Raw genomic sequence first — 14,913 nt, 5'->3', positions numbered from 1 at the left:
TCCTGACAAGAGTAAAATATATATATTAGTGTGTACATATAATTTAACTTCTCCAGATGATAAAGTGATGGACAAACACGTAAGTAGAAGAACTGGCTTTTTAAATAAATACATATTTATCAATTCAGAGGAAATAAATAATCCAACACTATGTAACTAGAAAATCCCTCAAACGTTTTAAAAAAGGAATTAACTCAGAATTTCAAATAGCATTTCTATTTATACTATGTCCCACCACGTCATTAAAACTATACCTTTTTCCTTTAGCTCTTGGGGTTTTTCCCAGGTTGATTCTAATGTTCTATTATTATAATAATATGTCTTCCCATCTGCTGTTTTATATTCAGTCCACTCAGAAACTGCTGTTGCTCCAGCTAAGGTAGCAGGTGAAGCTGCAATAGCAACCTGGGGGTGTATCATGGGTACAATAGGAGGGGCCATTCCTGGCAATACACCTAGAAGAAGAATAATAAAAAAATTAGATCCAAGTATCAAATTGTGATACAAAATAAAGCTTTAAGATATGAGCTAAATCTTTCTATTAAACATTAATAATGAATGAGCCAGTTGAAACAAAAAAAATCATATAAATTATGATTTAATTACTTAAATCTATATCCCTGGCTTACTTCTAATGCCTAAATTCAATTAGGTTCAGAAATTGAACCCAAGAAGTACCTTAAGAACAGTCAGAAATTTGGGTCACAACTATAAGTGAAATCTTAATAAATTATAACATAATAAATTATAAAAATAATGGTATATTCTCTACTTATTAATAGAAATATATTTTTATAAAGAATTTCCTCAAATTCTAATGAAATCAAGGCAACAAGCACATTTACTAAGCATATTTCCTGAGGCAAAATTGTTTTCTTGTTCTAAGGTACCTAAAAAGGATATGAATTCTACTTTAAAGTAAATGACTGAAAAAATAAATAAGTAAAAATAAAGTAAATGACTGAGTTTATTATCAAATCAACTTTAATATACTAAGTGATTAAGTGAGATATGCCTGTAAACTCTTTGACAGTTTATTCTTTTCCGGAAAGAGAGCAATGTTTCTTTTTTTTTTTTTTAAAAGATAAGCCAAGATTTATATTTTTCACCAGACAGCTAAACAAGCTGGTATTATAAATAAAATAATCAAAAATGTGAATCAAAATTGAAAAAAAAAACCCTCAAATCCTATATTAGAATTTAAGTTTCAGGTAATTAACTTCAGTAACTTTAAAATGCAAATTTATACTATACACACAAATATTCACACACATATACTCACTAGCATGCAAGCATAATCACATCACTTTACACATGGAAATGATTTTTTTATATTTAACTTAAAAACACATCAAAAAATAAAATTAAATGTTATGAATATGAGAATGAAGTTGTTTACACTTATTACAAAAATTAAGATATAAAGTGATTTGACCTTATTTGCTTTTGTGAACCAACGAAGCTAATACTACAGGCAATTGGGAAAATTAAGTGTTGGCCAAATATGACAACTGCATTTATACTGCTCATTAAAAAGAAAAATATAAAAAAATCCACTCACTTGGGCAAAATAAATAAATAAAAGGATAAACAACAACATTCACTACCATGCCAACTTACAGACAAAACAAACTAAGATGGTTTTAAAAATTACCGGTCTTGGTGGTAGCGACTGTCTTTACATACGGGCAGCTGACTATTTGCATCATTGCTACACCTGTAAAATGGATAAGCAAGCATACGTTGGAAAGCTGCCATTGTATGTCGGCTACCACTGGGATTCAGGGAAATAATTTACCACTACAATTTAGAATGTTATTTCCAATGAAAAAGACCAAGGATGGAGTAGAATTTCTTTTTGTTTGACATTTTGTGGGAAGTGGTGCCAAATCCAATGATAACTAATTCTAAATTATAGCATCAATTACCTTTTTATCAAACCAGCTGATAATATCTGAAGGAGTCTCAAGAGTTTAAATTCAACAAAGGAAAGCCCCTTCATTACATATGCATAACAAGTTTTCATGTTTTCATGTGGGACATTTTCCCACAGGACATCAAACCCATGCTGCTTAAGACACCAGTGAAAGGCAGACGCAGCATGACACTAACAAGACACTTTCTCTGTGCTGCTGCTAAGTGGGAACTACATGCAAAAGCAGAGGCATGGAGCATAACCATGCAGAAGTAGAAGAAGAGTAAGATAGGACAAAGAGGGGCGGGAGGAAAAGGAAGAAAATAAAGTATGAGACAGATCCAAATATACCACTGCACATAATACTTCAAATAAAAGGGCAAAGATGAAGAGGAGGGTAGCATTCAACTAATGACAAAATATCCATGTGTAGTGCCTGCTGTATGGAATGCCATGGGCTTGGAACACTGTGGGGGCAGGCTAACAAATTAAGAAGAAGACAGCCCCTTTAGTATCATTTATGACTACATGGGCTGATTACTTTAGAAACCTCAATCGTTTAAGCCAGCTAAAGGAGTAGCACTTGTATTAAAGCATGGAAATTACGTACAGTTCTTAGAAGAATGAAGACTCATCATGATGCATTACAATGGTGATAAAAAGGGAATGAAAGGAAAAGCTGGAAAACTAAGACTGATTAATTGAGGAAAATCAAAATTAAGAGTGAATGTTTTAAAACTTTTAAAGGAAAAGGCTGAAGGCAAAGGGTTGGGAAGTTAAATTTTATTTTCTATTTGTTTTGGCTAAAAAAAAAACTAAACCTATTTTGGTACTGATAAAAATTAAAAGTAATAAATTCTTTTCCCCACTAAAGTACATAAAAATAAATTTTTCCTAATTCAGAGACAAAAATTAAATTAAACCCTTGCATTTGTAAATAACATACCTATGTTCACGCGCACACACACACAAAATACTGCCAATTTTTGAAAAGTGCCTTAATTTCTTAATTACTATTTTAAGTAAAAATATTAAAGCTAAACTTTCTATTAACAATGAAACTAAAACAAACGCACTGGATCAAAAAAGTATGCTGAGTAAAGTTATATGTATAGTTTTATTTTCCATAATGTTTAAAGAAAGCAATGGAAAAATTCGTTTGATTAAGGAAGTTACAGCATATATTAGGTTTAAATTAGTATAAATACTGCTATCTGCAGGATCACTGAGCCTACTAAGTCAGCACTAGAAATTCAATTCTTAGACTATATGAACTTTACTCTCAAAGACTGTTCTCCAAAACCATCCCCTAATAAGTAATTTCAACTATATAACTTAAACAGAAGAAAGTCAAATATATTCATGTTTAGGCCTAATTGCCATTGTTAAATATCAGCTGCGCCAACACAGAACTCTTGTATTTGACTATCAACATTATAGGCCATAATAAAAGGACATGTCTGTTTCTTCTCATGTTAAAAAGACCAACTTAAGGTTTTCTAAGGGTGACTATATGCATATCATGAAGACTCACAAAATAACCAAACATCTAAATTTTTAACATTCTTTAAAAAGGAGCATTTGTTCAATTTTCCTACAACTCTACCCTCAAATTATATTCTACCAGGAAATTAGAAAATTCCATTTAGAATTCTGGATAATCCTGATGTCACTGACCATAAGCTTCTTAAAATTCCAAATAAGATTTTACAGACTAAGAAGTAGAAATCCTGTAATCCTAATCCAATTCACTATCCCCAACTCCACCTCTTACTCCTATATTTTACCTAACTCTTCCACTCCTTTTCTTCATCTTGTTTGACTATCCCTTCTTTAATCATCCTCATTAGCACCATACATTGCTATTTCAAATAGAATATAAGGCTCCAAGATAAATTACATCCAAATTCCTCCTGTTTACCTTACTGTTGAATTGATATAAAAAAGGAAAAACAGAGATAGATGGCATTATACATAAAACCAAAGATTTGGGGAGGAGAAAAACAGGTCTTCTTTTCCATTCATTTTTTTACTAAAGTACCTTAGATGACTGAATTAAAAGGGGAAATGAGAAAATGAACGAATTCTAATATCTAAGATGCCTCACTATATAAAACAAATATTACTTTCTATAAAACATTAGTTCCCTCTCCAAAGAATCTCTGGTATCTTGCATAAAATTTTACAGATTATCTAACTCAGGTTCTCTTCCAACTGACCTACAAAATATCATTAGTGGCTGCCATTTATTAAATGCCTTTTACTGCCAAACTTCATAGGTACTACCTCATCTGGTAACACAAACGGTTACCATCTGTTCTAAAATTTAACGGTGGGGTGAGGACCAGAGAAGACCAAGACATCCAAAGACAGCTATAACTGAAGGGATTTTACTGTGACAAAATTCCACTTTCTACAGACATAAATTTTGCTACTCTTTCACCCACTGGTCCTATTAAGAACCTCTAAAGCAAAACCAAAGTCCTTTTAGACAACAGCCTTTCCAATACCTCATATATGTTATTATGCTACCTCTCAATCTTCTCTCTACAGAATTAACAACCTCAGCTCCTTATGATCACTCAGAATCCAGGATCTGGTCTTAACACTGTCCCTGACCCTAAAGCAGACCAAGATTGCAAGAGGTTATGACAAATGTCAAGCTTTTATCCATTCATCACTTAATTTTCTACAAAGAGTATATCCAAAGAGGAAAGTATCAGTTGCTTAATCTTAAATTTAATTTTGAAAAAGGGTAATCCCTAGTATTAGAGAAAACATTTTTTATTTTCTTCTTACTTTTAAATGATTTCGGTTTCTTAAACATCACATACTGGTCATTTAATTACCTAACACTATATCGACAATATGTAAAAAGGTTTTCCAAAAAACCCACTAATTCTTAAATTTTTGGTTTCTTTCTTGCTAAGGTGTAATATAGGAAAGTGTTCTTTTCGAAGTAGTTACGAGGAAATAGACAATGTGATAATTAAAATGTGTGCAAATCTAAGAAATAGCTGTATCACAACCCTATTCTTACACAAAAACTAGTACAATAAAGCAGCAATCATAGTGGAAGGAGTGTGAAATTAGGAGATAAGAGGCCTAGGTTCTATTCATCTTTGCTGCAAACTAGCCTTGTGAGCTTGACGTCTCTAAGGCGTCAACATTTTCAACTGTAATTCTAGGAGAACGGACCATGGATTAAGGAGTAAGTATGTTTGACAACAGCAAACACACTCAAATTACGATGCCAAACACTACCACTGTTTAATCCCTATGGGAAAAATTCTACTCCACAATCTTTTAATTCCTTCTCTAGTTGAAATGATTTCCCCTAAAAAAATAAAACACATGAACTCACCATAATTATTTAAATGTTAAAATGGTGCCTGTTCTACTTCACAATTGTTACAAGGGAAACTTATGCTTTGTTTTAGATGATTTTTTTAAAGTTAAGTGACTCACATTTTCTTTTCAGTAAAACGTAATTATTATGAGCATGATTTTTGGATCTGGAGTGCCCAGACTCAAACCCCAACACCATCACTTATTAGCTACGTGACCACGGGCAAGTAACTTAACCTGTGTGTGTATCTACCTCATAAGATGGTTGTGAAAATTAAACGAATTGTTCCATGTAAAGTGCTTAGGCCAATGTATGATACAGAAATCACTTAACTTGTGTTACTTCTTGTGACCTGTGATTTCTCAACTTCATACACTCAATCTCTTAAAATATTGCATTTAGAACATATTTACACAAAAAGATGATCATTTTCAATTCATTGGGGCCATTATCCAAAATGAGTGTTGCTTTAAATGTGGCTCTAATTTTAAGACATGTAAACAACAACAACAGAAAAGGACATTTACCAAAACTGAAGAGAAAAATATTGCAGTTAGCCATGAATCTTTCAAAAATGTTTCAAACAAGTGAGATTCAAGGCAAATTTCAAATGCAACAGACACATGAGAACAAACTAACTGACAATATGAAAACATAGCTGGAAAAACTATTATAATCTACTGGTTTACCTGGAAGTGGAATTGGCATGCCAGGAAGGGGAACACGAAATGGAGGTACCATTACGGGTGGAAAAGCAGGTATTGCTGCTGCTGGCTGAGGTACTGAATGAGGAACAGCAGGAGGTAACGCCTGGGGGTGCGGCTGAGGAACGGTTTGCACAGGTGTGGCTGTAGGAGCAGGAGTTGAAACACTAACTGTAGGCGTGGCAACTGAAACAGCAGAACTTGGGGTCTGATCTTGTGTTGTGGGTGCTGATAAAAGATAAAACAGAAATATGTATCACTCCTTCTTAAACCATTTTACTATATTCATTCATCATTCACTCATTCAGTATGTAAGTATTTAGGGCCCATTCCATGCACTGCAAGGAATTTATAACAAGGTCTCTGTCTTCAAGAAGCTTGAAAATAGTTAAATGAAACATAAACAATAACTAAAACACAAAGTGAAATGGGATAAATGTATAGGAGTGTAACTCAAGATCCAAAGACCATTTCTTACTGTGAGACGGTACAGAAAATTTTATACTGTGGTGATAGGCCTTGAAAGATTAGGATTTCAACAAGGAAAATGACAAAGTGAAAGGAGAAAATAAGCAAGTGGTGAGAAAAGTGAGTAAAAGCAAAGAGTAGGGGACAACAAGGTATTGTTTAGAAAACAGAAGACAAGCAGTCAACTAGTAAAACACTAGGCATACCAACAGAACCAGTGAGTTACAGCTGGAAAGGCAGGCCAGAGGCATAAAGTGGGAGACCTTGAACAGATGACTAAGGAGTCTGCACTTGATTGGGTAGGGAAAGGGAAGAACTTATGTAAACGTAGAGAAATGATCTAAAAGAATGAACACCAAAACGTATCTGTGTACACCTTTTACTTTTTACTACACATGCTTCGTTAGAGTTTGATTTTTTTTTTATAAGAATGCATTCACGTGTTATTTATGTGACTTCATGAATGTAAAAGGGATGTGGGGGAGGTAGAATGAAGGTTTCTTTATGGAAGAGTAACAATCACTGTTCATTTGATGAATTAACCTGGCGGATGCATAGGAAGAAAAGGAAGAACAGAGGTGGGAAAATCAATTTCAACATATCTGGAGTTGTCCAAGCAAGGAAGAACAGAGAGAAAAAGGTATGCAATAACTAATGACTGACTGGATATGAACAAATGGAGTCAAAAACGACTTGGGTTTGTCTATAATTATTTCAAAAGAAAAAGGTAAAAAAAGAAAAAAAACCCCTCAGGTTTCCAGTGTGAGAGACCAGCAAAATGTGAAATTCAGGATAATTTGGTTCTGCTAATATGTTATTTTTAAATATCAAAAATAAAACATCTCATCCCTAGTCATCACACTTTGTGACCCCCGAAATATTTAAAATTCGTATTTCCTTTTTTTTAAGTTTCAGTTCTCAAATATTACAAAACATTTTTTGTTATTTATTCACAACCCATCCAGTTCCAAAACAAAATTCATTTTCATAATTCATTGGTAACTAATACTTTATCTTGATATAAAGAAAAATGCCAAACTTTACCTATATTGGAATAAGAATGAATTTATCAAATTAAGTAAAACAGTGCTTTCCCAATCTTTATGCCAATTTTATTCTAAGGAAAAGCACACTGTTTAATGCAAACCACCCAATAATCCAACTGAAAAAATTTCTCACTGTCTTTCCTTCAGCTCCTAACAATGAAAAACTCACTTAGGCTGGGAAGATGTCAGCAATTTCATACTTGTTAATGAGGGACTCACCTTGGCTAAATAGACAGCAGGGCCAAACAAGTATCTTCAGGGGCCCAGGAATGAATTGGTGGTCTAGCATAGACCTAGCCTTAGGGTACAGTATCATATTAATATAATTTTATAACAGTATGAAAAATACAAATTACATGCAACATTTGCCCAGTCCCATACATATACCATTTAGCATTTGTAATCTACTGCAGTGGCTGAAAATATATCAAGTTATTCTTCCCAACTTCCCTGAGGAGGATTTCATCAGCATTTTTCACAAACTTGCACAGGATAAAATGAGTTTATGCTCAACTGAGGTTAAAATATAAATTCCTTAATTTTTAGTTCAATTTACCCACAGGTTTACACTGCAGTTCACAGAATTACATTTTTTAAAAAATCATGGTAATAGTATTTAGTAATATTTGCTAAACTCACAATACAAAGTACTGAGTCAGGAAAATAAAATGAGTTACAAAGGCATCAAATTTCAGGGGGAAAGGAACACCAAATGGAGATGGCAAAAAGTATGCACTCAACCTATTCCTCTTGCTGACACAGGATTTTCTGAATCTGATTAGTTGCCATGCGTCATGAGAGAAAAGGGACAAAGGCAACAAAAGAACTACCTGGGAGGCTGGGAGAATGGTAGCTAGGACTTTATAGTAGGTAAATTCCTACTAACTCCATTTGCTAAAATGACTAGTGTAACACTAGACCTCAAAATATACTACTAATCCAGCCTCAGATCTTAACTAAAAAAGACAAGTGACTACCTCTAACAGATGGAGAAACATTAAGACTGATAACACTTCTTGACACTGAATCAAGCGAAATAAAAACAGCTATCAGGAATACTCAGAAAGACAACATCAAAATTGATGTTTAAACGCAGTAAAAAGAACAAGATTTTGCTATTCTGTTCTTAGAATAAAGGCCTCCCTATCACTGAAGGGTAGTACAAAAAATGAAAAACAGGAATTCTGAATAGAACGGTTGGTAATGACAAGATACCTATGGGCCTACTGATAGACCACTCCGATATGGAAATGGAATACAAAGAGAACAGTTAAAAGTTTTTGGCTACCCACCTCCCTTAAAACAAAGTACTACTATTTTTCCTTCCGAAGAGGCAGGGAACAAAACAGAAGCAACACAGAGCCTCCACGTAGAACCACACTGCTTTTAATTAATCTCCTTTTCCCATCACCACCACAAGTACCCCATAAAAACTGACTGTTTTCTGCCTTGCCCCACAGGTTTTAGAAGCATTTGCCTATAAAAAGGCAAAGATCCTCAACCAACTAGCTAGTATCACTGTTAATCTGTATTTTCAGAATTCAACTTAGCTACAAGAATCCTATAAAGCATTATTTACATCTTCCTATTAAGTACATTTTCTCCCAAGCCCTCTAAAAAATATCAAATAGGGCCTTTAAAAAAACTGTCTCCGTATCACATGTACCTTACTTCTTCGGTTACTACTCACGTCAATAAAATAAAATCAAATTTGAATTTAAATTTAGTAGTATGACTAAATTTCTCTCATGTACGTATTTCTTACAAGGTAATATACACTAATAATTCCCTAGTCCCTGAAGCTACTGGGGGAGGGAAGAGAGACAGCTTTTTTTTTTTTAATTCTCACCCATTGTCCAGGTAGCAAAATAATCTAAATTATAATCGCCTTGTAGGGATAACTATGTATCTTCATGCCAGTATCATAATAAATAATCAAATCAATAAAATTATTTAAATATTTGGGGGCTCAATCTCAGCCTGTAGAAAAAGTAGCAGCATACTTATATCAAAAAACAAAAACAAAAACAAAATAAAACCCAGAACTAGTAGCATAAATATTAATGACAATCTTTTAAGCAAATTAATATTCTTCTCTCCTCATCCCTGAAATCTATTAATTGTCTCTCATCTTTATAAAAAAGATGTAACCTTCGGGCCTCTGTGTCTTCATACCTGAAAATTCTCTTACCTTTCGAACTGCTTCTAACACAACTCCACATTTCATCTGCCTGCATCCCATTCTGGGACCCATCTACCTCTAAACAAGATTACTGAAAAGTTCCTAAGTTTTCCTGATTTCAACACTACCCAAAAAACGAGTGCCATAAAAATCTTCCAGAATACTGCATTCATATAGACCGCCTAGTGCCTGCCTGCCTCACCCATTTGCCTGGTTCTTAAAACTCTTCATAACCTGGTCTCTTATTCAATATATTAACCAATATAAATCCTCCCACCTAACAATTCATAAACTATATTTATCCTCATTTCCTGATCTACGTTTCCCACTACCTGAAACACCTCTCCGAAACTTTGAACCTATTCAAATCCTATCACACATCCTTTATGATAAACCTCAATACCCATGTAGTCCACTCACTTGTCTCTCCGTTTTCTTGAATTCTTATATCTTCTATTTTCGCTGCATAACTTTGCACGCTATTCTCTAATTGTTTCACATGCATTATTCTTGCCTCCTCAATTAGAAAAACTGGAAACTCTGCAAGATAGGGGCAGGGGCCAAGACTTACACTTATTCTGCAAACCCCACATCACCCAGCATTACTGTTGGCCAAGTTGAATAGCTAACTCTATACTTCCCCAGTTTAGCTTCATGAATTTCAACTGAGCAAATAATTTCTTCTACTAATGTAAATTTCTGTTCTTTTTAGCCAGAAGTCTTAATGTCAAAAACATATTTTAAATAACATCAAGGATAATACCTAAAACACTAGGATCATTTTGGAATGCATTCCCACTTGTCCATTTCTCTAGCCCCTAAATGAAAACACATGCTGACTAGTACTCACTTGATACTGTCTGCGAAACTGAAGAGGCAGTTGTTGTGGTAGAAGTGGTAGAGGATGGGGTTGATGATGACGTTGAAGTGGATACCGCAGGTGCTGGGCTACTGGTTGTAGGGGTGGAAGCTCCCACTGCTTGTGCTTGCACTTGCGCCTGCGCCTGCACCTGGGCCTGGGCCTGGGCCTGGGCCTGGGCCTGGGCCTGAGCCTGTGCCTGCGCCTGCGCTTGCGCTTGTGCCTGGGCCTGCGCTTGAGCTTGAGCTTGAGCTTGAGCTTGAGCTTGTGCCTGTGCCTGTGCCTGTGCCTGGGCCTGGGCCTGGGCCTGGGCTTGGGCCTGAACCTGGGCCTGGGCTGCAAGCATAGGTGTCAGTTCTGACTGCTGAATAACCTTAACTCCGTCTGGCTTGGTCCATGCAGATTCACGTGTCCGAGCATTGTAATAATAAACCTGCAGAGAAAGCAAAATCATCAGTATCAAAGAATCTGCCAACTATCATTTATAAACAATAATACACTATATTTTGTCTTAAACAGTATTAAAAAAAAACCTTAGAAAACAGAAAGTACATCAAAGTTGGCTGTTTGTATATGATGAGACTAAAGGTAATTTTTCACTCCTTTTTTCCTTCCCCCCAGTTTTCTATAATGAGCACACTATATTTTTAACACACACCAAAAAAGGAGAACCAAGGTTATATTTTGTGCACAAAGTTAACATAGCGGGCCTGAGACTGCTATCCTTAGAAAGCCCTGCCCACAATGTTGGTCCTTGGCTGGCATCTGGAAACTTAGATTTCAGGAGGGTTCCCATCATTCCCTAACCGATAAGAATGGCTCATTATGTTTAAACTGTTTATGCAAACAATGCAGTTTATGCTGAATACATGCCTTCCTTCTGGGAGTCTGGAATTTGGTATGTGCCGGGCAGATGGTGCCAGATATGGGACCAGTCCCCAATGAAAACCCTCGACTCCTCAGCTCAGGAGAGCTTTCCCAGCAAACAACACTTCACCTGTGTGTTCACAATGCCATGTCGCAGGAATTAAACACATTCTATATGATTCCACTGAAAGGACTCCAGAAGGCTTGTGCTTGGTTGCTCCAGACTGCAGCCCATGCACCTCTTTCTCTTTGCTGGTTTTGCTTTGTATCTTTTCTCTGTAATTAGTCTTAGCTGCAAATACAACTACATGCTGAGTCCTGTGAGTTCTCCTAGCAAACACTAAACCTGAGGGCTGTTTTGGGGACCCAAAGCACATATTTAAAATACAGGCTTCCAGAATCATAGGCAAACCTATGTAAGTGCTCCAGGCCACCTTATGTCTGTGCATAAGTCCAATCCAGTGAGCCTTTCCAGGAGTCCTGCCCCACCCTGGCTTACCCAAGGCTCATTCTTAATTGGCAAAGATACAGTCACTGATCTCAATCTGCCAGAACTCCTGTTTTACTCTTCTGTTACTAAGAAGTTAACAACCTAAATACATTTTATAATTTACCTTCCCATCTGGAGTTTTATTTTCAACCCATATCTCCTCAGTAGGAGGCAGTGCTGGAGTACCAGGAGCAGTCACAGGAGGCATTCCTGGTGGAAACATCATACCCGGTGGAGGAGGCATGGTTCCCATGGGTGGAGGCATGAAAGGTGGTCTCTGTTAATTCATAAGAAGTAATGTCACTTGTGTTTATCTTTTTTCCTTCAAATTATTACTAAATTCTACCCAAAAGTAAAGCACTGTAAGAGAAACTAGTTTTATAGTCAATTCAGATACATTTATCTAGGTTGTGTAAGAGAAGTTTCTCTGTAATAAAAATGATTACTAAACAGACTAGAAAGAAGTACATCAAAATACTAACAATAGTCATCTCTGGGTTATAGCATTATGGGTGAGTTTTGCTTTGTTCTTTATACCTTAACTGCCTATTTCATACATTGGGCATTAGATTACTTTCAAAAGAAAAAAACTGGTTCTTATTTACAAATAACATAGCAATAACTAAAAAGGAAAAACCAGATATACCTAACCTTTTGTTCTCTTTTCCTACAAGAAAAAAAAGAATATTAGCTAGGAAAATAGTCATCATTTCCTATTTTTCAAATAATAATAATGTAGCTCACCAAAGATGTTAACATCAGTAAGTTTAAAAGATACAATAAAAAAAATTATCCCTTTTACTTTTCGGGAAAACGAGAATTTAAATGGTATATATTATAGTTAAAAAAAAAAAAAAACAACTCCTGGAACCATTCATTACTGATTCAACACTATCTCTGATAATTCCTTCGACGACTGCTGACCCAAGCCAAGATCTTGAACCAAACAATTTAACTGTAACCACTATATCTTACTCACTAAAGCAGAAAAGAGGTCAGCCATTTTGAAAACAGATTTTGAACAGGGATTAAAAGATTTCCTCTATAATCTACAGGTAACATTAGAATTCAATTATCCAAAGCATCTTAATCTGGATAATGGAATTGACATTATGCTAATAATGTGCAACTGTATTTCATTTTCCTAAAAATGTTTTCTTTTCCATACTCCAGTTTTTCTGGATTCAGCTCGCTGTCTTTCAAGCATCAGCACACAGGCCCATGTTCTATAAAATATCCACCTCAAATATATCTCATGCACCAGGAGCTGGAAATCACTTGGATTTACTATAAAACCACACAATCATCCATCAAGACCAAGAAAAGCATCACAACATTAGAAAGTATCCCATTATAACATCTGATATACTTCCATTAGAGGGTTACATTAATCCATTACATTTTATAATATTCTGCAAGGACTTTAACTATTAAAGGCACAAATTAGAATAAATTCACATGTAACAAGCTATACCACAGTCAGCAGGTCAAAAAGTTACTTCCTATTCTAATCCTGAAGAAAACATAAAACCATTTAACAATTTGTTTAAGGGGGGTGGGGGAAGGGGGGGCTGCTCATTACTAGGAAGGCAACAAAATTACTAAGCAAAGTATTAAAACCTGGTGTTTCTTCCATAAATATAACCCTATTGAAACAGAGTTAACATCACTTAAACAGTAGCTCATTATCTCTTTCTATTTTTAGTAAGTTCATTCTTGATTATCCAAGCTAACAGAAGGGAGATGATACTACTGTATTTATTTCGTTTCAGAATGGTACAGGCTGAATAAACTAAGAAAACGCAGAAACATACTCAGTCAAAAAGAATATAATCTCAAAAGTAGGTATTTTTGAGAGTTGATACCTTCATAACCTCATTTCAGACAATAACTGGGTCTATTTACACTTAAGAGGGATATATGCCTCAGGTTAAAACACCAGAAAAGTTTTTATTTAAAGAAATCCCACAACAATTCTATTTCTAAAATTGTAAGATAACCGTACTTTTTTTTCTGGGGAAGGAAAAAAATCCAAATATTGTGCTTAAAAAATGTGTTTGTTGTCACTTTCTAGATTCTATACTAGGCATCATTTCTGGGGAGAACTGCTCAGGAATATACATACATATATATTTAAATTTACTTGCAATATGTATCACTGAAAACAAATTTCCCCTACTCTATACATAAGATTTCAAACTTCATTTCCCATAAAGAAGATGGATTACTAAAGACAATTCTCAGAGACGAAGGCAGGTTAGAACTACCTTATTCAATCCTAACTTAACACATACATTTTTCTATCACCATATACATTTCCAGTCTGAATTTCCATACTAATTATTGTTACCAGTGCTTTTAGAGCAACACATTAATATAAGGATGTTCTCTTTAGTTCCCATTTTCCTAAAAAACCAAGAACGCAGGTTTTAAAGGCAAAACTCATATATAATATTGACACTAATGCCAACAAAGAAAGAGCTACCTCTATATTCTTTACCTGGAGGTGTGGAGGGCCCATAGGTGGAGGAATCCCTCCTGGAGGAGGCATTGGTGGCATATTAGGATCAAAAGGAGGACGTCCAAATGGGGGCCGAGGTGGTGGAGGAGGGCCTCGCATCATACCAAAAGGTGGAGGAGGTCGCATGAGAGGTGGTGGGCCTCGCATCACTGCATTTGGTGGGGGAGCTGGGCCTCGGAACCTCAAGGCCTGCTGTTGAGCCATCCTGTGTGGGAAAGCCATGAATAAATTTTTCTTTCTCAATGTAACAAAAATGTAACTCCTAATCTCTAATTACATCGAATTTTAAAAGCCCTTAAGAGCAAGTAGAGTTGGAAAGTCATATTGTACCACTGCAATAGAGTGCATCAGTAAGAATGATCAATGGACACCAAATCTAGGAGGAAATTTAGATGAGGGAGGTTATTTGGATGGTCTTAAAGTATCTTCCCACATGTTTCTTACAGTTGCAAAGAAGGATGAACAAAACACCTATGCAATAGAGAAACTGACCTAATGTGACTGAGAGGGAC

General features: G+C 35.4%; 1 protein-coding gene across 14 annotated transcripts in view; it reads right to left on the bottom strand.

Annotated features, from left to right (window-relative positions):
• The window catches only part of TCERG1 (transcription elongation regulator 1), a 58,908-nt gene that overhangs the window by 38,356 nt on the left and 5,639 nt on the right, over positions 1–14,913 (bottom strand). For 5 of the 14 annotated variants that reach the window (XR_014241991.1, XM_082382645.1, XM_082382646.1 and 2 more), the window contains exons 2-8: positions 14,381–14,606; positions 12,005–12,157; positions 10,515–10,956; positions 10,085–10,204; positions 5,954–6,196; positions 1,655–1,717; positions 255–455 (exon numbers count right to left, since the gene is read on the bottom strand). Coding sequence is in view for 13 of the 14 variants with exons in the window: in XM_082382645.1 (XP_082238771.1) it covers positions 255–455; positions 1,655–1,717; positions 5,954–6,196; positions 10,085–10,204; positions 10,515–10,956; positions 12,005–12,157; positions 14,381–14,606 (1,448 nt within the window). In the remaining variant the exon portion in view is untranslated. The remainder of the gene's footprint in view (positions 1–254; positions 456–1,654; positions 1,718–5,953; positions 6,197–10,084; positions 10,205–10,514; positions 10,957–12,004; positions 12,158–14,380; positions 14,607–14,913) is intronic. The other 9 variants (XM_082382652.1, XM_082382653.1, XM_082382648.1 and 6 more) reach the window with 3 other exon arrangements.

The sequence above is a fragment of the Balaenoptera borealis genome (assembly GCF_965194805.1).
Source record: "Balaenoptera borealis genome assembly, chromosome: 2".
In the NCBI taxonomy this organism is placed as follows: domain Eukaryota; kingdom Metazoa; phylum Chordata; class Mammalia; order Artiodactyla; family Balaenopteridae; genus Balaenoptera; species Balaenoptera borealis.
Note: the sequence above shows the minus strand (reverse complement) of the source record. Positions and strands in the feature narration are given on the sequence as shown.